Source organism: Calidris pugnax, unplaced genomic scaffold (assembly GCF_001431845.1).
Source record: "Calidris pugnax isolate Ruff unplaced genomic scaffold, ASM143184v1 scaffold52, whole genome shotgun sequence".
NCBI lineage: Eukaryota > Metazoa > Chordata > Aves > Charadriiformes > Scolopacidae > Calidris > Calidris pugnax.
This window is the reverse complement of record NW_015090811.1, coordinates 2,171,160-2,194,496: the sequence shown is the minus strand read 5'-3', so window position 1 is coordinate 2,194,496 and position 23,337 is coordinate 2,171,160. Positions and strand designations below refer to the sequence as shown.

General features: G+C 48.3%; 1 protein-coding gene across 8 annotated transcripts in view; it reads left to right on the top strand.

Moving 5' to 3' along the window:
• Positions 1 to 16,852, top strand: part of TNIK (TRAF2 and NCK interacting kinase) — a 156,736-nt gene extending 139,884 nt beyond the window's left edge. For 7 of the 8 annotated variants that reach the window (XM_014938823.1, XM_014938822.1, XM_014938821.1 and 4 more), the window contains 10 exons: positions 1,849 to 2,013; positions 5,924 to 6,038; positions 6,628 to 6,798; positions 7,467 to 7,610; positions 9,304 to 9,438; positions 9,974 to 10,074; positions 11,686 to 11,835; positions 13,032 to 13,191; positions 13,762 to 13,901; positions 15,742 to 16,852. In XM_014938823.1, coding sequence (XP_014794309.1) covers positions 1,849 to 2,013; positions 5,924 to 6,038; positions 6,628 to 6,798; positions 7,467 to 7,610; positions 9,304 to 9,438; positions 9,974 to 10,074; positions 11,686 to 11,835; positions 13,032 to 13,191; positions 13,762 to 13,901; positions 15,742 to 15,825 — 1,365 coding nt within the window. In that variant the 3' untranslated portion in view covers positions 15,826 to 16,852. The remainder of the gene's footprint in view (positions 1 to 1,848; positions 2,014 to 5,923; positions 6,039 to 6,627; positions 6,799 to 7,466; positions 7,611 to 9,303; positions 9,439 to 9,973; positions 10,075 to 11,685; positions 11,836 to 13,031; positions 13,192 to 13,761; positions 13,902 to 15,741) is intronic. The other variant, XM_014938820.1, reaches the window with a different exon arrangement.
• Positions 16,853 to 23,337: the final 6,485 nt, after the last annotated feature.

Sequence of the window (23,337 nt, the reverse complement as noted above, 5' to 3'; positions counted from 1 at the left end):
GGAGTAAATTGTGCTCGTTAGTGCTCTCCTAATGCAATTTACACTCGGAGCAAATGTGACAAGTGCAGATGTTTCTCAGAACTACAAACAGCAGTGAATAGTCATGCCCAGGGCACGGCGGGGAGGATGCTCCTACAAATGATGCTGCCCAAATCCCACAAGAGCTCCAGGCAGCGGAAATGATCTCCAATTTACAGCATTTCGTTAACACACTTGGAACCTGGCCCAAAGTTTTCCCCTCTTCTTCCCAACCTTTGCCGCCGTGTAACCATCAGAGATGTGTTTGTAGAGCATTTGGAGGCTTTTCCAGGGGCTGGTTGTGCTCAGGGAGGTCCAACCCCCCCATCCCCACTAGCCAGCCATCCTGCACTCACCCTGGGCATCCCACCTGGATGTGACCCCCCATCCCCAGCTCCGGCATCGCAGAGGTGAGGCTGCGGTGGGAGCCATGCTGATGGATGGTACTGCAGGAGTGAGGCAGAAGGCGGCTGTGGAAGATCTTCCCCCAGTGTTTCTGGGTTTCCCAGTTGCTGGAACACACTGGGGATGCTGCTGGAAACACAGATGGGTAGTGGGTCTCCTGGTGACCCTGGCAGTCAGTAAAACAGGGGAGTCACGCTCCTGTGGGCTTGTAAAGGAGGTGGATGGGAGAGGAGAAGGAGGGAGGGGAGTTTGGAGTCAACAGTTGTAAAGCAGGAATGTTTAGATTACATGCAAACTAGACTTGAGCAGCATTTTAGTTCTTAATTTTGTTTGTATGAAATGTTCACATGTTGAAGGGGAAAAAAATCAATGCAACTTTGAAAGAGAGAAGGGGCTTTGGTCAAAGGGCTTTTCACTCTTTGGTGGGGTGGCCAAGTGTTTGAAGGTGATGGTAACGAGTGATCAAAAGATAAATGTTGTCAGGACTGGTCAGAAACTAGGTGAGCCTGTTCAGAGGAAGTTTTCCACTAATCCCAGTAAATGGGCAAGGCTCTGTAATGATCTCCTTGATGTGCTCCAGGTAGGTGGGATTCATCAAAATGGCAAATACCTCAAAACGATAAACAGGGAAGGGAGAAACTTCCCAGCACCTGCCTTGCTCGAGGTGGGGATGGAGAAGAAGGGGAGCCCCGGGGAAGCCCTGGGAACCTTGTGTGCAGAGCGAGATGCCCATCGTTCTGCTGATGTTCTGCTGATGTTCTGCTGATGCTGCCACTCTTCACTGCTGTTTTGGGTCACAGAAACATGCCACAGGGGCTGTGTTGGCATTTGCAGTCGGGCTACTCGCCGCCGTAGCTGTGCAAAGCCATTAAGGCTAACGCTGATCCAGGGGTCAGATTCTGCTGTCACCGTGGCTGGTGGCCACGTGGAAGAAGAGCTGGCCATGGGGTTTGCACCCATAGTGGCAAGAGCAGAATCTGCCCTACGTTCCTTGTCTCAAAACGACGATGATCAGGCTTCTCTCGCTGTAACGTGGCTAATTACTCCGTGTTGACTTTGTGATTAATCCTGTCTTTATTTCTTTGGGGGTTGGAGGGGGTGGGCTGGTCTCCTGCTTGCCAGATTGCATGGGGATGGAAAGAACAGAGAGGGTCCTTCTCCTTCGCTTGCTCTGGGAACTGGGGGACTGCCAACGGCTTGGTTTTGTTTGGGTATTTTTCTCTTCTTTTTTCTCTTTTTTTTTTTTCTGTAATGCAAATTTTATGCTCAAAAATATGATGGATGGCAACCAGAAACAGAAGAAGTTTAATTTCTTTGATGTGTTGTCAGGTAATTCTTTTTTTTCTTCTTTTTTTTTTTTTTTCCTCCCCTCTCTCCACCACCCCCCCCCTTTCTCTTTCTTCCTCATGCCTTGTGTCTCTGCAGACCTCTGGTGAAAAAAAGCGTTCTGGCCACGCAGCCAGCAATGGCTTTGCAGGTCACATCAATCTGCCTGACCTGGTGCAGCAAAGCCACTCGCCGGCGGGCACGCCGACCGAGGCCCTGGGGCGAGTCTCCACGCATGCACAGGACATGGACTCGGTGCCTGAAGTAGGTGGTGGTGGCCGGGGTTGGGGGTTGGGGGTCTCCTCCTTCTCCTTTGCATCGCTTTTAAACAAGTATTAACACCTCTCTGCCCTGTAAAGGGGCTTTCCTGCTTTCCAACCTTGGCTTTTCTTGCTCGTCTCTCTTTCTCTCTTTCTGGTCCGCATGGGTGAGTGTAGTGGAAGTCGAAGGGAATCTGATGGGTTATTGCTACATAGATCTCAGGAAGAAATATTTTACTATGAGGGTGGTGAGACACTGGAACAGGTTGCCCAGAGAAGCTGTGGATGCCCCATCCCTGGAAGTGTTCAAGGCCAGGCTGGATGTGGCCTTGAGCAACCTGGTCTGGTGGGAGGTGTCCCTGCCCAGGGCAGGGGGGTTGGAACTAGATGATCTTTGAGGTCCCTTCCAACCCTAACCATTCTATGATTCTATGATCTACAGCTGGTGGTAGAAATGTGTATGAAGTCTTCTTAATACACCCACCAGCTCGACCTTTGGTGGTGATGGCTTGAGTGCTGCCAACTGATGTAAAAGACCCATATGTTCTTTTGGCACTTGGGAACAGGAGAAAATTTCGAGAGCCAGCAATGCCATTAACTTCAACGGGATGCAGCTTCCACCTGTGCCATCTCTGATACTTAGTGTGACTCAAAAGGTTAGCAAAAAGCAAAGCCAACAAAAGTCTGGATCGTTCTTCAGGCTAGCAAAAATCTGCAGAGCTTTATAATCGTGTGTTTCTCCAGTCATGGCAAAGTATTTCACCCTGGTAGCTGTTTTACAGGGACACGATTGAACATTAACAGGGTATAAGGTGTAAAGAGTCCTAGAAAGTACAAGATGTGACATACAAGACAAGGGATTTGGTGTTTCTTTCTTACCATCACCAGCTGTCAGAATCAGGCATATAGTTCTCTTTCTTCCCATGAGAAATGAACCCATTTGGTGCTAAATAAGCTATTTTATTTAATTTTTTCCTTTTCATTTTGCTGGCTGTACACCAAAAGTTCTGTCATCTTATTCTCTTTGATAGAAATTATGTACTCATTTTATGGTTTGCTTTTACTAGCAGCATAAAAATAAAACTTGCTTGGAATTGGGCATTGATATAATGTAAGAACAGATGGTGTGTGGCTTGGCCTCAAGGTTTTCTCCGTTTCCTCGTTGCCTTTAAAAGTGGTGAGGAGAGAGTTGATCCTGAAAGTAACACCTTCCGCGGTCATCCTGGGACTGCTTCAACACGGGCAAGGATTGGGTTTAAATATATTCATTTGTAGGATACCAACCAAGAAGGACCTTTTCCCTTTCTAAAACTGTGCTTTTGGGGCTGGCTGAGCCAGGAGTGGGTGGAAGTGGAAACTTGGGGATTTAGCTCACGGGCTTTCGGGTGACTCATGGTGCTGCAGGCAAAAAGAAGGGGGCCAGCATGACCTTATCCTGTGGCTTGATGCTGTCTCTGTAGGCCACCAGGGAGGTTTATAGGTGGTTGAACAGGACATGGAGGAAGATGAGGTATTAATATTTATGTAGCGGACTTGTAAGTTATCAAAATGCCAGCTTCTTGGGAGAGAATAGCTGAATGTGAGCAAAGAAAATAAATGGTGCGCTGGGATGAAGGTTTCTTTGCAATGCATTTGTCGGAGAGGACCTGGCTCTCGGCTGGAAAGCATCCCTTTAGATACTGAGGTTTTCCCCTCCTTGAATATCTGGGGCTTCATGGAAAAGAAGTGCAGTCTTCAGTGCAGGAAAAAAATGTGTATTTCTGGGATATGAAGAAGCATGAAGTAACAAGCGCACATAAATAGGGCCATACTGTGTATGGAAATGTGGTATCTGTTCCCACAGCCTTCCCTGCCACAGGCTGTTAACTCTTTCCCTGGATCTCAGTTACCCTGTACTTTTTGGAAACCCATCTCCTTTCTATGGAAACAAGCAGGCTGTTGGGACGTGGAGATGGGAGGGAAGCGGGATGTCCCGGAGCATGGACGCCAGGTGCCCACCAGCCCCAAAACCTGCTCGGTGCCACCAAGGAAAGTCCCAAGCCATGAGGGTGTTCCCACACCCCATGGGTTTTTGCTCCTAAACCTTGTTTTTTTGTACCTTGCCAGAGGACAGGTACCAGCCCAGCCCAGTTTTGGTATGGATGTGCCAGGGCGGTGGGGTTCCCACAGCATGGGCTTGACCCATGGCAGTTGTCACCATGGGGGTGGTGGCGTTGGGCATGGGGAGCAGCCTCTGGTGACTTGGTGATGTGAAAGCTGAAGAAGATGTGTTTCAGGGAAGGAAAATGTCCTGAGGAAGTAAAATGTGAGCAGTGGTGCTGCTGCAGAGCCTCTTGGGTTTTGCTGCTGTCACAGCTCTTAACGGGGGTCACGCGTGAAGCGTGTCCTGGATGGAAAAATAACCTGCTCAACGAGGGGGGGAAATCACAACACTTTGATTCCCAAGGCAAGGATTTCCTTTTGCTTGGGAGAAGGTCTTAGCCTCGTTTTCTGCCTTAACGAAGCCATGGCTTTAAAAAGAAAGCAATATGTGATGTTGCAGTTTTTTCCTCTCCAGGTGCCCTTGGCAAAGTATGGGCTGTGACATTCCCCGCGATACCTTCACGAGGAGAGGCTGAGGGACCTGGGCATGTTTAGTTTGGAGAAGAGGAGGCTGAGGGGAGACCTCATTGCCCTCTACAGCTCCCTGAAAGGAGGGTGTAGAGAGGTGGGGGTTGGCCTCTTCTCCCAAGGGAATAAGGACAGGAGCAGAGGAAATGGTCTGGAGTTGGGGCAGGGGAGGTTTAGATTAGATATTAGGAAGAATTACTTCACTGAGAGGGTGGTCAGGCACTGGAACAGCCTGTCCAGGGAGGTGGTGGAGTCACCATCCCTGGAGGTATTTGAGAAACGTGTAGACATGGCTCTTCAGGGCATGTTCTAGTGCCTGAGATTGTTGGTTTGTGGATGGCTGTGATGTGGTGGGGTGTTATGGTTTTGTTATTAAGTGCCTGAGATTGTTGGTTTGTGGGTGGCTTTGATGTGATGGGGTGTTGTGGTTTTGTTATATTTTTTTTTAAGGTTGGACTCGATGATATCAGAGGTCCCTTCCAACCATTCGGTGGTTCTGTGATTGCTGGGTCCTGCCTCAGCAATAGGTGTGGGGAGCAGCGATAACAGCCCAACAGAGCAAAAAATAGGCATTTTGCTAAACACCTGGCTTTTCCCACTTTCCTGGGGGCACCAATGCTTTGGGCTTAGCCCAGTAAACCCCTAGATAACGGGCAGTAAAAGCAGAGCAGTATTGAGGCTGTGCGACCTCTCCTGCCTGTGCTTTACAGGTCCTAAAATAGATTTCCACGACCCATTGAAGTAAAATCTTTGCTCAGACTGTGCTAGGTAGCGTTTGGCTCGGCACGAGGAAAGCAACAGTCCCACCTTCTCCATCTCTGCATCATCTTGGTGGTCACTGGTCCAGGGCTCCCAGCGCCGTCCTGCCAAGGTCCCATCCTCGGCTGCGAGGTGGGGGAGTGGGAAGAGCACCTGACATCCCAGAGTGGGCTTTTTTTAAGGCAGAGAAGTTGGTTTTTTTCACTTGCGTTGGCTTTTGCCTCTGGCCCTGGGGCTTCTCCGCTAACCGGTCTCGTGGCTGCGCTCTGCTTCTGCCTGTGAGAAGAGAGCAGAGCCAGGCCCTGCTCCTCTCCTTTTCTGTTGCTCATGGGCACTCACAAATCCAATTTAATGTTGGTTTGGTGTTGGGTTTTTTTTCCTGATCAGTTATGGGGAAGGAGAAGCAAATGTTCCTAGACGGCTTGGAAAGGGCACTGCAGGGGTAGGGGACTGGGTCTGCTAATTAGAAAGTCTTACATATAAACACACACAAAATTATTGTTATTTCTGTGCTCTGAGCTCTCACTTTGCTGTTTATTTTCCAGTATGGTATGGGAAGTAGCACCAAAGCCTCTTTCACCCCCTTTGTGGACACCAGAGTGTATCAGACCTCGCCTACTGATGAAGATGAGGATGAGGATGAAGAGTCATCTGCTACTGGTAGGAGGCAATGGGGCTAGTTTGAGAGGGGAGAGCCTTTTGGAAACCAGGCCATGGAGCCTGAATAACCCCACTGAACCTCTTCTACGTTTCACTTAGTCTTGTCCAAACATTGCCTGTGTCTGCATCCTTGTGCTCTTCAGCTTCGATCCAACTTCTTCTCCCTCACCAGTAAAATGCTACCAGAAAGGTCCAGGAGAAAACAGGGAACAGCAGAAATCCACCCACCTGTCTGCCCAGGCAGCTGGGAGAAATGTTCCTGGCAGAACTGGGAGGTGGAAATCACTCCAAAAAGCTAGTAGTTGCTGAGCAGTCATTGAAAATGGCTGGATGTGGGCAGAAAATAGTGCTGGTCAGCTGGGTAGGCAGGGCTGGAGGTCTAGGGACATCCCCCGCTGATGGGTTTGGTGGTGGTTCCAACTCATGAGAAAATCCTGATGACCCCTCTTCAAACTAATAGCTCGCAACAGAGCGATGACATAGAAAATACACCAAATATTGTCTTCCTATTAAAAAAAACCAAACCGACAGTAGGGGTACATACAATTAATCCATCACACCTCGCTGTTTTACTGTGTTTCCTTACAAGCCCTGTTCACCAGCGAGCTGCTCAGACAGGAGCAGGCCAAGCTGAACGAAGCCCGGAAGATCTCGGTGGTGAACGTCAACCCCACCAACATCCGTCCCCACAGCGACACCCCGGAGATCCGGAAATACAAGAAGCGCTTCAACTCAGAGATTCTCTGTGCTGCTTTGTGGGGTAAGCCCCTTATCACACCGTGCCCTGGGCAAAGCTCTCCAGAATTTGGGGCTGGTGATGAAATATGAATGTGTCATCACAGAACCGAGCCCCTGCCTCTGGTTGTCCCCTTCTCCGTCCTGGGCAAGGAATTAATCCATCACACCTCGCTGTTTTACTGTGTTTCCTTACAAGCCCTGTTCACCAGCGAGCTGCTCAGACAGGAGCAGGCCAAGCTGAACGAAGCCCGGAAGATCTCGGTGGTGAACGTCAACCCCACCAACATCCGTCCCCACAGCGACACCCCGGAGATCCGGAAATACAAGAAGCGCTTCAACTCAGAGATTCTCTGTGCTGCTTTGTGGGGTAAGCCCCTTATCACACCGTGCCCTGGGCAAAGCTCTCCAGAATTTGGGGCTGGTGATGAAATATGAATGTGTCATCACAGAACCGAGCCCCTGCCTCTGGTTGTCCCCTTCTCCATCATAGCAAAGCTAATGTCCCTGAGTCCCTGTGCTGTAAGAGTGACTTTTTATGTTCATGGGAAGATCCCAGCCTTAACTGGGATTGGTCACACTTGCAGTGGTAGCAGAGAGGAGCTTGAGGTGTTGTCCTTGAGGTGTTGTCCTTGAGTTGTTGTCCATGGGAGCAGCCATGGCTCCCGGTGCCCATTCCCCTCTCCTCTTCAGGTGTGAATCTGCTGGTGGGCACAGAAAACGGCCTGATGCTGCTGGATCGAAGTGGGCAAGGGAAGGTCTACAACCTCATCAACAGACGGAGATTTCAACAGATGGACGTACTCGAGGGCCTAAATGTCCTCGTGACAATATCAGGTATGACTCTCATGCTCTCACCCCATCATTCACCTCCTCAGCCATATGACCCAAGCTGTTCCAGCTCAGACAAAACTTGCCTTCCAGTGTCAGAGGGAACCTCCCAGGGGAGCTGGAGGTGCTTTATTCCAGAATCAAAGGTGCTAGATCTGCAGGAATGCCTCTGAGAGCAATTTGCTCACGTCATCTGCTTGCTCTTCTTCATCTGCAATGCTCCATCCTCCTTTAGCAGGGAAGGTGCTGGACACAGGACAGAGACCCCAGCAAGGAGCAGGTAGTCACGGCTTGATAGGGCAGCAAGCTCTGGTTTTGGGTCTGTTTGGCTCTGGCCAAGGGAGCCATGAACGATGGCTTCAGGGCTCCAGCTCAGATGATGGCTGTGCTCAGGGTGTCCCCAAGCATCATGAGGGCCATGGGCTGGTCACTGTCCTTGGGTTCAGCTGGGAGCTCTGGAGCTCTCAAATCTGGCTCATAGGTGATTTCTGGCCCAAAAAAAAAGCAAAAACTCCGTAGTCCAAGCTCCCAGGAGAGCACCCAGCACCCTCCCTGCAGAGCAGCTCTGTGAAGCACACGGGTGGTGGAGCTGGGACAGAGTCCTCTCCTGCTGATGGCTGCCCTGTGAAGTTCACAGGGGACAACGAGAGAAATGTTTGTTAGGAAAATTGCTTGATACAGAATTGTAGAATGGTTTGGGTTGGAAGGGACCTTAAAGATCATCAAGTTCCAGGGACACCTCCCTCTGGATCAGGTTGCTCCAAGCTCCATCCAACATGGCCTCGAAAACTTCTTTTTGTCCTTCCTTGAAAACTTCCTATCATCCTTTCATTTATTTCCACGTTGTCCAACACCCCCCCAGGCCTCACTCTGCATTCACTGACAAATTCCTGCTCCCTCCGTTCAGGTAGAGCTTTTAGAAAATGCTGCTTCATCATTTCCCTTGCTCAGCAGCTGCCCTGTGGTTTTGGGGATAGAGCTGCAGGAAGAAGGGGTGGAAGATGAATATGGGGGGAGCGCTTCCCCAACCCCTGAGACAGTGCTGAGGACAAGCCCCTGGGGACCTGTGGAAACCCACCAGCAGACAGAGCCCCTGGTTCATGGTTTGGGTCCTCTGCCACCAGCCTCAGTGCAAGCTGTGTCCCATCCCTGCAGCAGGGGCTTTGCAGGGAGGTTTATAGCCAGGTCACAGCCATCCAAGAGGCGTTGCAGGAATTTGGCAGCCCCTCAGCATTGCAGAGCCTGGCACGGGGATTATCAGCAAATAACGGAGCCTGTCGCAGACAGAGGAGCTCGTGGCTCAGCTCCAGGGTGGAATTAATGTGGTATGAAGGAGAAGAGAGGAAAAGAAGCAGGTAGCTGAGGGGTTGGGTAAGGCCTGAGCTGTAAGAGAGCTGGGGTCACAGCCCCGTTGTGCCCGACCATCTCTCTGTGAACACTGATTTATAGGAAAAGGAACCTTTCCAGCCTGCAGGAAGCAAGAACCTGGCTCTTCCAACATCCACCCGCAGTCTAGAAAGCTCTGCTTTCCGCACCTTTTTTCCCCAAGAAAAACAAAACACAACAAGTAAACTACAGTTTTCAACTTCATCGTGAAACAAACTTTTTATCATCTTCTGAGTGAAAATAAGCACTGAAATCTCACCATTTCCCGTGCCCACATGTGCTGCTCTGACAGAGAGGTTTCCTTTGCCAACAGGAAAGAAGAACAAGCTGCGCGTGTACTATCTCTCCTGGCTGAGAAACAGGATTCTACACAACGACCCTGAAGTGGAGAAGAAGCAGGGCTGGATCACGGTCGGGGACCTGGAGGGATGCATCCACTACAAAGTCGGTGAGTGGCCTTTCTGGGCAAAAAAGTGTCTGAAGAGATGCCTTTTTGTTCTCTAGTCTTAGATCTGACCTGACGATTTCTTTTAAGTTATCGGAGTCACAGAATGACATGGGGTTGGAAGGGACCTCTGGAGATCATCTAGTCCAACCCCCTGCCAGAGCAGATCCACCCAGAGCAGGTTGCACAGGAACGTGTCCAGGCGGGTTTTGAATGTCTCCAGAGAAGGAGACTCCACCACCTCCCTGGGCAGCCTCTTGCAGGGCTCTGCCACCCTCAAAGTAAAGAAGTTCTTCCTCATGTTTATGTTCAAGTCTGTGCCCATTTCCTCTTGTCCTGTCCCTGGGCACCACTGAAAAAAGACTGGCCCCATCCTCTTGATAAATATCTTTGGTATTCATCTAGATGTATCAGGTGGACACTTTACCAAATAAGAACCAACAGAGAGACAGCACGAGCTGTTCCTGTAGATGAGTTGTTCAGTCTTGTTGGAAAGCAAGTGAATGTTTTGTTTTAATTGACTTTATTTTCATTTTAGTGAAATATGAAAGGATCAAATTCTTGGTGATTGCCTTAAAGAATGCTGTAGAGATCTACGCTTGGGCTCCTAAACCATATCACAAGTTTATGGCATTTAAGGTATGTTGGTCTTTTAGCCAAAATACACTCTGCAATTGTATATACACGAGATTCCTGTACTATGCAGAGCAGAAAAGCTTCTTGCTTACGTCGCTGAGATGCTCAGAATCCCTGGCAGGTGTGGGAGATGGAATACATTCTGCTTATGGCTAGCAATTAAGCATTAATATTAGCTCATGCTGGCAGGCTTTACTCGGGAAGTTTGCAGAAAGCTGACCAAATGTCCATGAGTAAAATTGAGTTGGGGTTTTTGGTGGTTTGGGGTGTTTTTTTTTTTTTTAGTTGTGGGGGTTTTTTTTTAACCTCTGACTAGTTTTTCACATACAGTGCAAAACCAGGTTGGCGTTATTTTCCATCTTCATTTTGCAAGGTCCTCTCCACTTCTCCAGCGTGGATTCTGTTTCAAGACAGAAAGTCCAGGAGAATGGCCCGTTCTTTCTGTCTTTTTTGCTCTCCCTTTTCATCTACCTCGATTTCCTTCAGTGAGACCTTTCTCCTCCTTAACCTGCCAACGGGTATTTTGTACTTAGCACTTTAAAGCACTTTTCATCCGAATCTGTGTGCAGAGACAAGTCACAAGGGGCAGTGCCTTCTGGAGACATTCATGCTGAGTAATCTCGTTTTGCGTCCTTCCAGCACAAATGGGCTTATTCAGTATTAGGTCACATTTGCTTTTTTTTTTCTGAACAAAAGCCAGAATAAATGGGCTCAGTGACATGGAGAGCTCAGCAGCATTAAAACAGCCTGGGATCCAGCCTCGGCGGAGTTTTTTTTTTCTGAACAAAAGCCAGAATAAATGGGCTCAGTGACATGGAGAGCTCAGCAGCATTAAAACAGCCTGGGATCCAGCCTCGGCGGACTCTGGTGAGGATGCTGGTTAGTGCTCCTGGTGCTGCTTCTCCAGCCCTGGGGGTGCTGAGCATCCTTTTCTTGCCTTGTAGGCAGGGATGTGTTGGGATGATGGGAAATGCCACCCACTGCTTTTCCCTGGCAGGAATCAGAGTGGTCCTTGCACAGAGAGGCAGGAGCCCTTTTCTCTCCCTGGGGGGTCTTTCACCCTCCTGCTGAAGACCTAAGCCATGGAGAGATACTGTGTCCTGGATCAGTCCATGCCAGGGAGGTGGTCCCAGCCTGCATCCAGCAGGTTAGATAGGACAAGGATCAATAGGTCTTTGCTGATCTGACTCATTTCAGCTGCCCAAACCAGAGCAGTGATCCCTGCTGAGAGGGGAGATGGGTGGTCACAGGTCTCTGCAGACTTTGGGGTTGTTACCCAGAGCAGCACTGGCACAGGGGAAGTCCTACATGCTGGCTGGATGCCCACTCTGTAAAACTGAGCTGTCACCTTCCTTTAGAGACAAAATCCTTAGGCTGGCCTTGGGTTCCTGGGGGAAAAGAGCTGGCAAGGGTGAGCACTTATTTGCTGGGATGTCTGGAGCAAGTGGGTAATACCTTTGGAGGCATCTGAATGGAAACAGGGAGACAGAAATATAAACAACCACATATTTAGTAGGAAAAACAGTCAAACAAATATGATTTCAAAACCATGTCAGGCTGCTGCTATGGGGATTTGTTGGTTTTCTGTGATACTCACTGGAGGGATTATAAAAGTCTTTTGCAGATCTCCAGCACAAGCCGTTGCTCGTGGATCTCACTGTAGAAGAGGGTCAGAGACTTAAGGTCATCTTTGGATCACACACTGGTTTCCATGTGATTGATGTAGATTCTGGGAACTCCTATGACATCTATATACCATCTCACGTGAGTACACGGGGGAGTGCTGCTGCATGACTAGTGCAGGTCACCAGCAAGGTTTGGATGGGCCTTTGGTGGGCTCAGAAATGGTGACCAGTCAGGTGACATCTTGCCCACAGGTATGACGTTCTCCAGTGCCATCCTTATTGGTACTGGCTTAAAGAGGACTCGGAGGTATCACATACTTCACGTTCATTATTCACTTCTGTCCTCGTGCCCAAGCAGTCAGGTTTAAGGTTTAATGTCCCACAGAAAGGAGAATCTTCCAGTACACTGCGTGGAGGTCTCTGTAGGGCAAGATACCATGAAACCAGGTTCTTGCTTGTTGGACAGCATAGACCCAACCAAGAGCTGGATGCCCAGGGCACTGCCCTATTGCGTGGTGTCCCAGACGTGCTCACCAACACTTGTTTCTGCTGAGGCAGCACAGTTTTCCAAGGTGAAGGTTTCGGGAGGGTAGCCCAAAATCCCAAATTCCCTGACAGCTGGGACTCACCACAGGACCTCTCTCAAGTCCATCAGCTATTTCCAGAGAGAACCAGTGCTATGAAAAATACTGTAGATGAGGATTTTCTTGTTGGCTTATTTAAGCTCCGTCCTCCAAGCAGCATGAGAAACTGGTCTAAGAGAAACTATCACTAAATCAAATCCAGGAATTACAGAATCTCATCTGAGGAGCAGAACCTCCTCTGCGGGAGCTGGCAAGAAGTGCAGGGAGAAAATACTGGGGTAATTTGGGATGGTTTTGTGTTGTCTTAGCTATGGAAGGGCAGACACAGGTGGAGAGCTGCCCTTGGAGGTAGAGCCAGATTGCTAAAAAATGGGAATATTTTCTCCCTAGGGCCACCTGTAATATTCTGGGTCTATTTGCCTTAATTTGAATAAGAGATGGAGTCAGCAGTCAGCAGCAGTGCTGATTTGTGTTACAGCCAAGTGTCAGGCGTCAGTCTTGGGGGCGTTTATGTTGTGATCTCTCTATAATTGCTGAACCTGTCTATCCTTGAGGTATCAGACAGCTTTGATGGTAGGGTAAACACCACAGTTTATTCCCCTTCAAGCTTATCTCTGAAAGCCAAGCGCCTGTTTGTTGAATCGAGGGAGGGGTGGTTTGAGGTTTTGCTTTTCTGAGGCTCTGCTCCCTTCCCCTTTCCCCTTCCCCCATTCAATGCAATTCTGACTTTCAGGGTTTATTTTAACTGCAGATTCAGGGCAATATCACTCCTCACGCCATTGTCATCCTGCCTAAAACAGACGGGATGGAGATGCTTGTGTGCTACGAGGACGAGGGCGTGTATGTGAACACCTACGGACGGATAACTAAAGACGTGGTGCTCCAGTGGGGAGAAATGCCTACTTCCGTGGGTAGGTCAACCCTTCCTCTTCACCTCCATAAAATACAAATGACAAGTAAGATGAGGAGTCGCGGATGCTGAGCTTTTGGGCTTTCGTTTATCAAAGGAGATTTCTCTCAGCCGGATAAGACAGGCAATTGCTAAATTTTTACAGTTTGGTCATGTGGAGTAAGAGCAATCTTGAAGATTTGAGCTCCAGCTCATCTTAAGTATAAGAAAATATAAGCTGTGGTACTGGTGGGACACTGTGCTGGGTGGAAGAGGGGCTGGGTGCGGAGCTGGGAGCACCAGGTTGCTCGGCTCCACAACTCACACACTGCCCAGCTCCTCACCCACATAAATCCGAGGAAGTGATACTTCTTGTGTTTAAATTACTCAGCAATTTCTGGATGAAAAGTGCTCCGTAAAGGCTCTTATCCCCACAGGCACGTGCCTGGCTGCCTGTGCCTCCAGCAGTCAGAGCTCTGCTGTTGATCCACACGGGCTTTGAATAAGGGCTGATGAGAGCTTCTCTGCCCCTTGGCATAATATTTAGCTCAACGCACTGTTGTAACACCTACCAAACGCTTCCTTTTGACAGCCTACATTCATTCCAATCAAATAATGGGCTGGGGAGAGAAAGCGATTGAAATCCGTTCAGTGGAGACGGGACATTTGGACGGAGTATTTATGCACAAGAGAGCTCAAAGGTTAAAGTTTCTATGTGAGAGAAACGATAAGGTAAGTCCACTACCAAGCTTCTCTCCATGCTTTAAGCTACAGCTCTTAGCTACTTTTAGACTTTAAATCGGGTTTATCTCAAGGTTAATAATTAATCTGAAGATCCTGTTTAATAAGCAGCGCCTGTAAACCCACTCCCAATTAATTCTCTCCGGTGGATGCAGACCACAGCCTGTGGTGGGAAGATGGACAAGATCTTTTCTACCTCTCACTGAGATCTGAGATTGACTTGGCTTGACTTTCTCCCAAGTCTTGCATCTCAGCATTAACTATTGAGGCTGATGATGATGCATTTATTTTGATGTGTCGTAAACTATTTTCTCCATGGAGCCCCATTTTTTAGTCTTGCATCTCAGCATTAACTATTGAGGCTGATGATGATGCATTTATTTTGATGTGTCATAAACTATTTTCTCCATGGAGCCCCATCTTTTTTTTGTGGATAGCATTGATAAATAGTGCTCTGGAAGGGCAGCAGGGTTGCATGGGGAATGTGGCTGTCACGTAGATGACCCCTGCCATGGGTGTTGCTGATGGACCAAGGGGTGTAGGGCATGAGGGGAGGAGAAATTGCTGGAGGAAAAGGAGTATTTGGAGATGCTTGAACACCAAGGTCTGTTTCTGCTGTTGGCATTTCATCTCACAAGGTTTCACCAAGAGAAATGAGGACTATGCAGCAGGGAGTTCTTTTGTAACGAGCACAGTCACGAAACACATGAAGAAACTGGTTGCTCTGTGCCCAGAGCAGGGTTTAATAACGTGCAATAAATAAGGTTTGAGGCCACTATCAGTTTATTGAACAGCTGTTCATTAGTCAAGCGTTGCTCTACATGTTGCGTGGAGTTAGGCTGGAGCTCTGCAGCAAACGTGTATCCTAACCCTGCAATTGAGTAGATCATGGGAAGCTGCCCAAGAAGCTGAATTTAAGTTGCCCACATGCCCCTAGTTTGCTTTTTTCTAACTTTGAGTACTTGACTCTGCAGGTTTTATACTAATTTTTCAAAGGGTTGTTCTTCTGGTTTGCTTCTATTGATTTTTCTTTCCTTTTCTAAGAAAATGGGTGAAAAACACCTTCCTCATTCTTTCTAAAATACTGGAATCAACTGATTGCTGCTGGGTTTGAAATACTAAATATGGGTGTTCCTCTTTCTGCAGAAATGGGTCACGATGAAAATCATGTGAAGATTGAATTATTTTTTTTTGTTTTAAAAAGGATAGAGGCTTCAGTCTGCCCCCTTCAATATTTGCAAATTATAACTTATTTTTTAAGACTCCCGTTGGGGTCAAGTGCTGGTGGCTCCTGAGAGAAGCACCAAAAATCATAATCTTCATACAGAGTCCTGATACGTTTCTGTCCTTTGAGCATAATGAAGGAAAGTAGTTTTCCTGAGCTTTACTTTCAGGAACAGCTGAAATACCAGGACTAACTTTCCTGAAGAAAACCATATCAAACCGAGGCAGATATTGACCCAAATGGTTAACGTTTAGCAAGATCCAAACCACTGACAGCAGTTCTTATTAATCTTGCATAATAAATGGTGTCGTGGCAGTAAAATGTGATAAACTTGGTATTTTTAAGGCATTCCAAACCTTGCTCTCTTTGGTAGTGATAGCGAGGGAGGTTTTATTACCGTGTTCACTAATAAGTGCTTGGATTTGATCTGAGCCTTGCGTGCGTTATCTCCGACCCTGAGCTCCACGGAAAACTGGGAACAGGACAAGGATGGGTCTGCATAAAATTCCTGCAGCTCACCCCGTGGTTAATTGTCACCGAGACAATTACCAGACTTTTTCTTACAATAACAAAAGTTATTAATAAGGTTCTTTTGCTTCCAAACAGGTATTTTTTGCGTCGGTGAGATCCGGAGGAAGCAGCCAAGTGTTTTTCATGACCCTCAACAGAAACTCCATGATGAACTGGTAACAGAGGAGCACTTGGCACTCACCGCCATGGCATTATTTCTAATTTAAAGGACATTAAACACGTGGACTAACACTGTAGAGGCAGATTTGGAGGGCCCCGAGGAACACTGCTCCCCACACTCCCCTGGCACTGCCAGCCCCGGGGCAGGGGCTGCGGGCAGGGATGGACTTTCGCGCTTGGACCCCCCGAGGTCTCCTGATAACGCTGTGTTATAGTGGGTTATGAGTTTTTCCTTTATTTTATTTTAATTTTATTTTTTATTTTCCTTTTTTCTTTGTCCCCTACTTTGTAAGAACGGGGAAAGAAACAGTGTCAAAAAGTCTGTTTTTAATTCTGTCTGCCTGCTAGCATCAAATATATAGTATGTTGTAAAGTTACCAATTAAATCTGGTGAGAGACAGCACAATAAATGTACCTTTTATCTTTGTGATGAAGGCCATAACCGTATAGCTGGGTAATTTTAGAAATCTTTTGCCTTCACCAACATTTACATGTTGCTTTTGGCAGCAACGGCTTAACGGATTTTTAAAGAAGAGAAAACGTAATAGGTTTTTTTTCCCCTCTTTTGGGAAATGGATTTTAAATGGCTAAACTACTAGCCTTAGACTAATAAAAATCAGCTACCATTTTTGTCAAGTCTGTCAATCCATATTTCTATATGGATCTTCACATAATGGTGTGTCTTGATAGGGACAGAGGTGCCATTTGGTGTTGCTCCAGAGGTGCCCGCCTGGCCCCGGGGCTTGGCCGTGGGCACCGGGACGGCGGCGGGGAGGGGGGGGATCAGAGGAGGAGAGGATGGAGGAGCCTGGTGGTCGCCCCCCGAGGTGGGATCTTGTAGCCACAGAAGGCTCCTGGGATGCCACGGGCGCCGGACCCCGATGCCGAAGCCGGCGTCAGCTGCGGGGGCTCGTGTCCCCCCTGAGCCCGGAGCCAGGAGGAGGAGGATGGGGACAACAAAACGAGCCACCCGTCCCCTACCTTTGCTGGATTGGGCTTGTAAAGAGCTTAAAAAAACAAAAAAAACCTAAAAAAAAATATAATATATATATGTGTGGTTTCTTCGGCCAAGGGTCTGAATCTCTACTCGTTTTCCACCCCCCCCCCTTCCTCCGCTCCCTAGGAATTACCCAACATACAGTGAAAAGACAACATCTGTGCCGAACCGTGTGTGTGTGTTTAGTTCAGGTTGAATCGTGTCCTTATAAACTCTGCTCAGTTGATTTCCGTTTTCAGTGCGTATCTGGGGTTTTCTTTCTCAGTAGCTGCAAGCATGGCCGCCTGTGGTGTTGGGGTGTCGCATAACAAGGTCTGTGTTGCTGGTTTTAACCTACCTCGTTTCGGTTGGGGTTTGTTTTTTTTTTGGTTTTTGTTTTATTTTTTTTTGGTTTGGTTTATTATTATTATTTTATTATTTTTTTTTTTCCGTTCCGCTGTCGATCACAGCGCTGTTACCTCCAGCGACATATAGAGAGCTTAACTGGCAATCTTGGTGTACTCAGTAACGATGGCTTTATTAAAAAATGATTAAATCAACAGGACTTGGTCAAACTTGAATCTTTATCGAGGGTAAGAGATGACGTGGGGTGGGTGGGGATGGGACGGGACGGGATGGAGCATCCTGTGGGCAGTGGTACCCGTGTGGGCAGGGCATCGCAGGGATGGCCTGCAGAGGGATGCTCAGCAGGACACATCCTCCAGAGGACCATGGGCAAGAGGTGCTTTGCAGGTACCTTCTTCACCCCACCAGACACTGGGCACCCTCCCACTGGTCCAGTAGCACCCCTGGCTAAACACCCTGAGAAACGTAGTGATGGCCATAAAACTGCAATGCTGGAGTTAAAAACCCCATCCCAGAAGACACTGATTGCCACCAGCTCTTCATATTTTCACCATGGTTAAAATATAAATTAAAAAAAAAAAAAAAAAAAAACAAAGCTTTTTCTTATGTTGCAAACTGATAACTTTTTGGTTTTGGTCCCCCTTGAAGTGATGAATACACAGCTTTGGATGGTTGGGTTTGTTTGTCTTTTATTGTGGGTTGGTTTCATCTAAAACAAAATAGAAAGGAATCTTTGTGTTTCTACATAAAGTAGTTTGTGAATGTGTTATTTCAAATGGTAGAATCATTTGAAACAAAAAGCATTAAGAAGCCAGTATTAACACAGTCTTGTCTGGGGAGTGTGAACCTGGACGTACCGTAGGGCAAACCCATTTCTGGTGCCAAGACAATAAAACAAGAAACTTCAACATTAAGCTCCGCCTTTTACATTTTTGTAAATAAAAGCTGGGGTGTTAACTGTCAGCAGGTCATGGAGGTAAAGTGGCTTTTCAGGGCTCCAAATCGTGATGCCCTCTGCCTGGAGGGGCTCAGGGCAGCGGTGGGTTTGGGCAGGATGAGAGCAGGAGGAGGGGGCATGTCCCCCAGGGAGCTGCCAGGCAGCAGCCAAGGAATATCTCGATGGACCATCACCACCTGAAAACTTCTGCTCTTCTACAAAATCAACCCATCATGATACTGTAAAGACATGCATTCCCCTCCAAATACTCCTGGCTTTGATTTGCTTGTCTTTTGTTGTAAGTAAAATAGGCTTGTGGTTGATCAATGCTACCAGAAACTGCCTTATTTTAGTGTTTAAAGAAATAAAACCTGGGCTCCTTTTAAAACCCTGTTTCTAGGAGTTTTCACCCAGGAAAGGGAACCTATTTGTTCAGCTGAGCAGTGAATGCAGAGAAAGAGAAATAACGTCTGTGCCTGCAGGAGTCACTTGAGCCAGTTGCAGATTCAATTATTTACAGAGTTGCTGTGAAATATTGCATGAACTTCGGGGACGAGTCGTACCTTTGTGGTAAATGAAAGAAAAGCTCCAGAGTTGGTGTGAGGCCATGGGGTCACCCCCAGCACACTGCGGACACCGGGGAGACACTGGGTACCATTCCCAAGGTAAAAGGATGCTCTGAGGTAAGGCTCCAGCAGCTGCTTCTGGGAATTGTATGTGTTTTCAAAGCTGTTTCAGACTGTGATTATCAAATTCCATTTTTTCTTGTTGTCATGTGGTGTTGGGGTTGATCATATTATGTATTTTGGGACAGAAAGGAGGATGCTTGAGGCACTAGAGGACAAGTCACATGAGAAGAGGCTGAGGGAACTGGGCATGTTTAGTTTGGAGAAGAGGAGGCTGAGGGGAGACGTCATTGCCCTCTACAACTCCCTGAAAGGAGGGTGTAGAGAGGTGGGGGTTGGCCTCTTCTCCCAAGGGAATAATGACAGGAGCAGAGGAAATGGTCTGAAGTTGGGGCAGGGGAAGTTTAGATTAGATATTGGGAAGAATGACTTTCCTGAGAGGGTGGTCAGGCACTGGAACAGCCTGCCCAGGGAGGTGGTGGAGTCACCATCCCTGGAGGTATTTAAGAAACGTGTAGAGGCTCTTCAGGGCATGTTCTAATGGCCAAGATTGTGGAGTTCTTTTGTGTGTGTGTGGTTGAACTTGGTGATCTCAGAGGTCCTTTCCAACCAGGAAGATTCTGTGGTTCTGTGACCCTGGCCCCGGAGCTGGGCTGGGTGCTGGAAATGCTAGAAGTTGTGCTGCAGTTCCTTGTCTCGACCTGAGCTCGTGCAGGTCTGTTGCTCTCATGGAACAATTTGTGCAGTGGTGCTACGTGATTGGGGCCAACGTGAGCATCACATGGGCCAGCAGCGAGCAGAAGGGACCGAATCTTCCCCAAGGTGTGGGGTGGACCTCCATACCGTGCCGTGCTTGCGCCCAGGATGATGAGCCACCCACCTGGATTTTGCTGGAAGGGTAGGAGGCCAACACACTGATGCCTTTATAACTCTGCTGTAAATGCACCAAATTGTCCCTCTCAGTTCTCCTGAAGCCCCTGTCCCGTTGGTGGCCCCAGCTCTGCTGCCTGCCCCACCTGCTGTGCATATAGAGAGGAAAAATGAACCTGTATCATGTTCTTTTTGCATGTTCTTTTGCTCTGATGTGCCTCATCAGCCTTCATCACCTCGTACCTGGAGAGCTGCAACCTTACGGTCTGAATCTTCCTTTTACTTTTTCCTTTTTGTTTTTGTTTTGGTTTGTGGTTGTTTTTTTTTCTTTTTTCTTTTCCCTTTTATTTTTCTTTAACTTCAAAGCTGCCCCTGGATGTGATCCAAAGGCAGTAAAACGGGTCTGCAAATTACCCCGGCTGCAGAGAAAGCCTCGCTCTCCTTATGGAGTCTTTAAATTACTTCCCCTGATGTGACAGCACGTTCAGTTGCTCAAAAGCAAAGCCCGACCATAAACTTTTAACCCATTGCTTTTATCACACAGCATGAGATATAGGAACAACCCCAATTATACACAACTTATAGTAGGCAGCAAGCAGGGCAATTCCGCGTGACAGTAGCATTATACATAGTTCTTACACTTTATTAATAAGTAACATATTAGCAATAATGCAAGCGCTGCTGTTTGCAGATAATGAAAATTATGCTGTTATCACGAAACATGAAGATTCATGCTACAAGGTGCAGTCACCCAGCGTTAAGGGGCTGGATGCTCTTTGGGATTCCATTTGGGATTGCCATTTATCCATCCCTGGAGGTATTTAAAAGACAGGTTGACGGAGTGTTTAGTGATGGGGTTTTTTATCAGAGTTAGGTTGATGGTCGGACTCGATGATCTTAAAGGTCCCTTCCAACCTAGACGATTCTATGAGAAGATATGAGAACATTTTGGGGCAGCTTCTTGCCAGGAGCCCTGGAGAAAAGCCACAAAACCCAGCAGCACTGGCCAGGGCAGGACGAGGGGTGCTGCTGTTCTGAAACCAGTGACTTTGGAATTTCTTCTGTGCTTTACCTGGGAAGGGCAGCCATGCCCTCAGGCTGGACCCACGGCAGTGCTCAGCCACACATGTGGAGACCCACGTTTGTCATCTGCGTGGTTCACCTCTGTGTCACCCCACGTTCCCCTGGATAACTGCGGGATGACTCTCTCTGCTCTGGTTGCCCTGACCAGGAAAAGCTCTGTGCATAAAAAGCCACGTGAAGCACACGCGCCCATGTTACCCTCAGCCACGACTCTGATAATCTGAATGTGGCCAAGGAAAAGTCCAAACTAGCTCCAGGCTGGCAAGCTCCCAGGTGAGGATGAGGATGGCAGGGCTGGCCCTGACAGGAAGATGCCATCTCCCCTTTGCCCTTTTGATCTCTGTGCCCTTGGTCAAATCACCTAGCTGCTGCCTGGCGAGGCTGTGGGACAGGTTGGTATTGCTCCTGAGCTGGGCTGTGGTGGTATCTGCACCCTGTGGTCCCACAACCAGCCATCGAGCGTGCTGATGAGGATTAGACGGGCTGCTCATTGATCCTGGTGGCATCAGGATGGGTGTAGGAGCATCATGCTTCAGTTTTCCAAGCAGACAGTCGAGGTGTGATGCTCTAAGAGCCCCTTTGGGAAGCAACTGCAGGGGAAGGCAGATTCACACACCAACCATTCCCATCCCTGAGCCTCAGGAAAGCCCTGCAGCTGCCTCTGCCAATGGCACATCCCCATCCAGACCCTCTGTTCAGGAAAACACAGGGGCTTGAATCTGTTAGTCATCACTGAGAGCTAAATATGTGCTTAAAAACTGCCCAGGTTTTGGTCAAGGCTCTGGGCAAGGCATCAGCTGGGGGCTGTAGAACCACAGAATGATCTGGGGTTGGAAGGGACCTCTGGAGATCATCTAGTCCAACCCCCTGCCAAAGCAGGTCCACCCAGAGCAGGTTGCACAGGAACATGTCCAGGAGGGTTTGGAATGTCTCCAGAGAAGGAGACTCCACCACCTCTCTGAGCAGGACATTGGTCCTGGCCAGGATTTTCACAGTGCCTGAGGGTTTCGGTTTGGGATGCTGCCTCAAAGCTCTCTCTCTTTTTTTTTTTCTTTAGAGAAGGAGACTCCACCACCTCTCTGGGCAGGACATTGGTCCTGGCCAGGATTTTCACAGTGCCTGAGGGTTTCGGTTTGGGATGCTGCCTCAAAGCTCTCTCTTTTTTTTTCTTTCCCCAAGTCAAACTTGAGCAGGTTGTTAATTACCTAATCCTGCCAACCCCCCCTCCTACGTGGAGGCATTTAACCTCCACCGTGCAAAGAACCAGGGCTTGTAAATGCCTGTGTATCCGCACAGCGCGAGCAAACAAACACGATGGGCAAAGATCTCAGCTGGAAGGACAAATATCGGGGACAAAAAAAACTTCAAAAAGCTCAGCCTCGGGGCCCTCCCCCCTTGCAGCGACGCCAGCCCACGGGGAATGCAGGTGCTGGGGCTGGAATCGATGCCTGAGTTAAAGCAATGAACTTTTCTCCTCCAGTTAAAGTTTTACTTCACTGGAAGGAGACCAGTGCAAAGATTAGTGGTCTTGCTCATCTTTGTCTTTTTCTTTTTTTTTGTTTTCCTTCTTCCTCCGTAGAAAGTACATTTCGTGCCCATGCGAAGCCTGGCTGACTGACAGCATCATCCAATGGGTAGCCACATAACTTCACCACCAGACCCAGCAGAGGCTTTATCTGGAGGGTAATGAGCATTAATCACCTCCTGGGCTGATTCAGACCTTGATGCCTCTCCTCCAGATGCCACCATCCGCCCCGGCCCTCGCAGCTCCTCTCGCCGATGACGATGTCAGTGACGGCAAAACCCGAACCAGACCAGCTCAGACCAGCTTGTGCCCATGGGCAAAGTCCATCATTTGCCGTGTGAGCCAAGGCAAAGGGCTGCCAGATTCGGCAGCATCAGCAGATATTGGGCAGCATCGCCCATATTTGCCAGCATCGGCAATATTTGCCAGCGCAGCAATCGAGCCGGCGGTGCCGAAAGGCTCAGCGTTCACCCCCCTTGTGGGCTTTTTATCAAAAAAACATATCTCATTATAATATCCCAGGTTATTTTGCCACCTTGCATCTCCACACGTGCATACGGCATCTCCTCTGAACGCTCAGGATGTACACGTAGAGGGGTGTGCTAGCATGACAGCTCCCTGCAGGTATGTCTGGGCATATATAAAGAGCCAGACCTTGATACATCTTTATTTATATAGGTTTGGCTGTGTATGTTATATACACACACAAAAAATATATTTAAAGCAAGGTGATGGGGCTTTGAGCAACCTGCTCTAGTAGGAGGCATCCCTGCCCATGGCAGGGGGTTGCAACTTGATGATCTTTAAGGTCCCTTCCAACTCAAATCATTTTATGATTCTATCTAAATAAAACACTCTTAGTCGTTTTCCAGCTTCTTTGCTACATACGCTGGAAAGGTTTTTTTCTTGCAAATCCAGCAAGAGGTTTCTAAAGGAGCACCTCCACCCGGCAGAGAAGCCAAGAAAAGTGTTGAACACCTCGAAATGGGCTGTAGCATGTTCCCAGCTCCCTGGCATGTCACATCGAGGACTGTTCCACGGCGGGACAGCCCCAAATCAGCCTTTCAGCTGGATGGTTTGGATTTCCCAGGTCCACTCCACACCGTTGCTGGGCTCTCCTGTTCTTTCG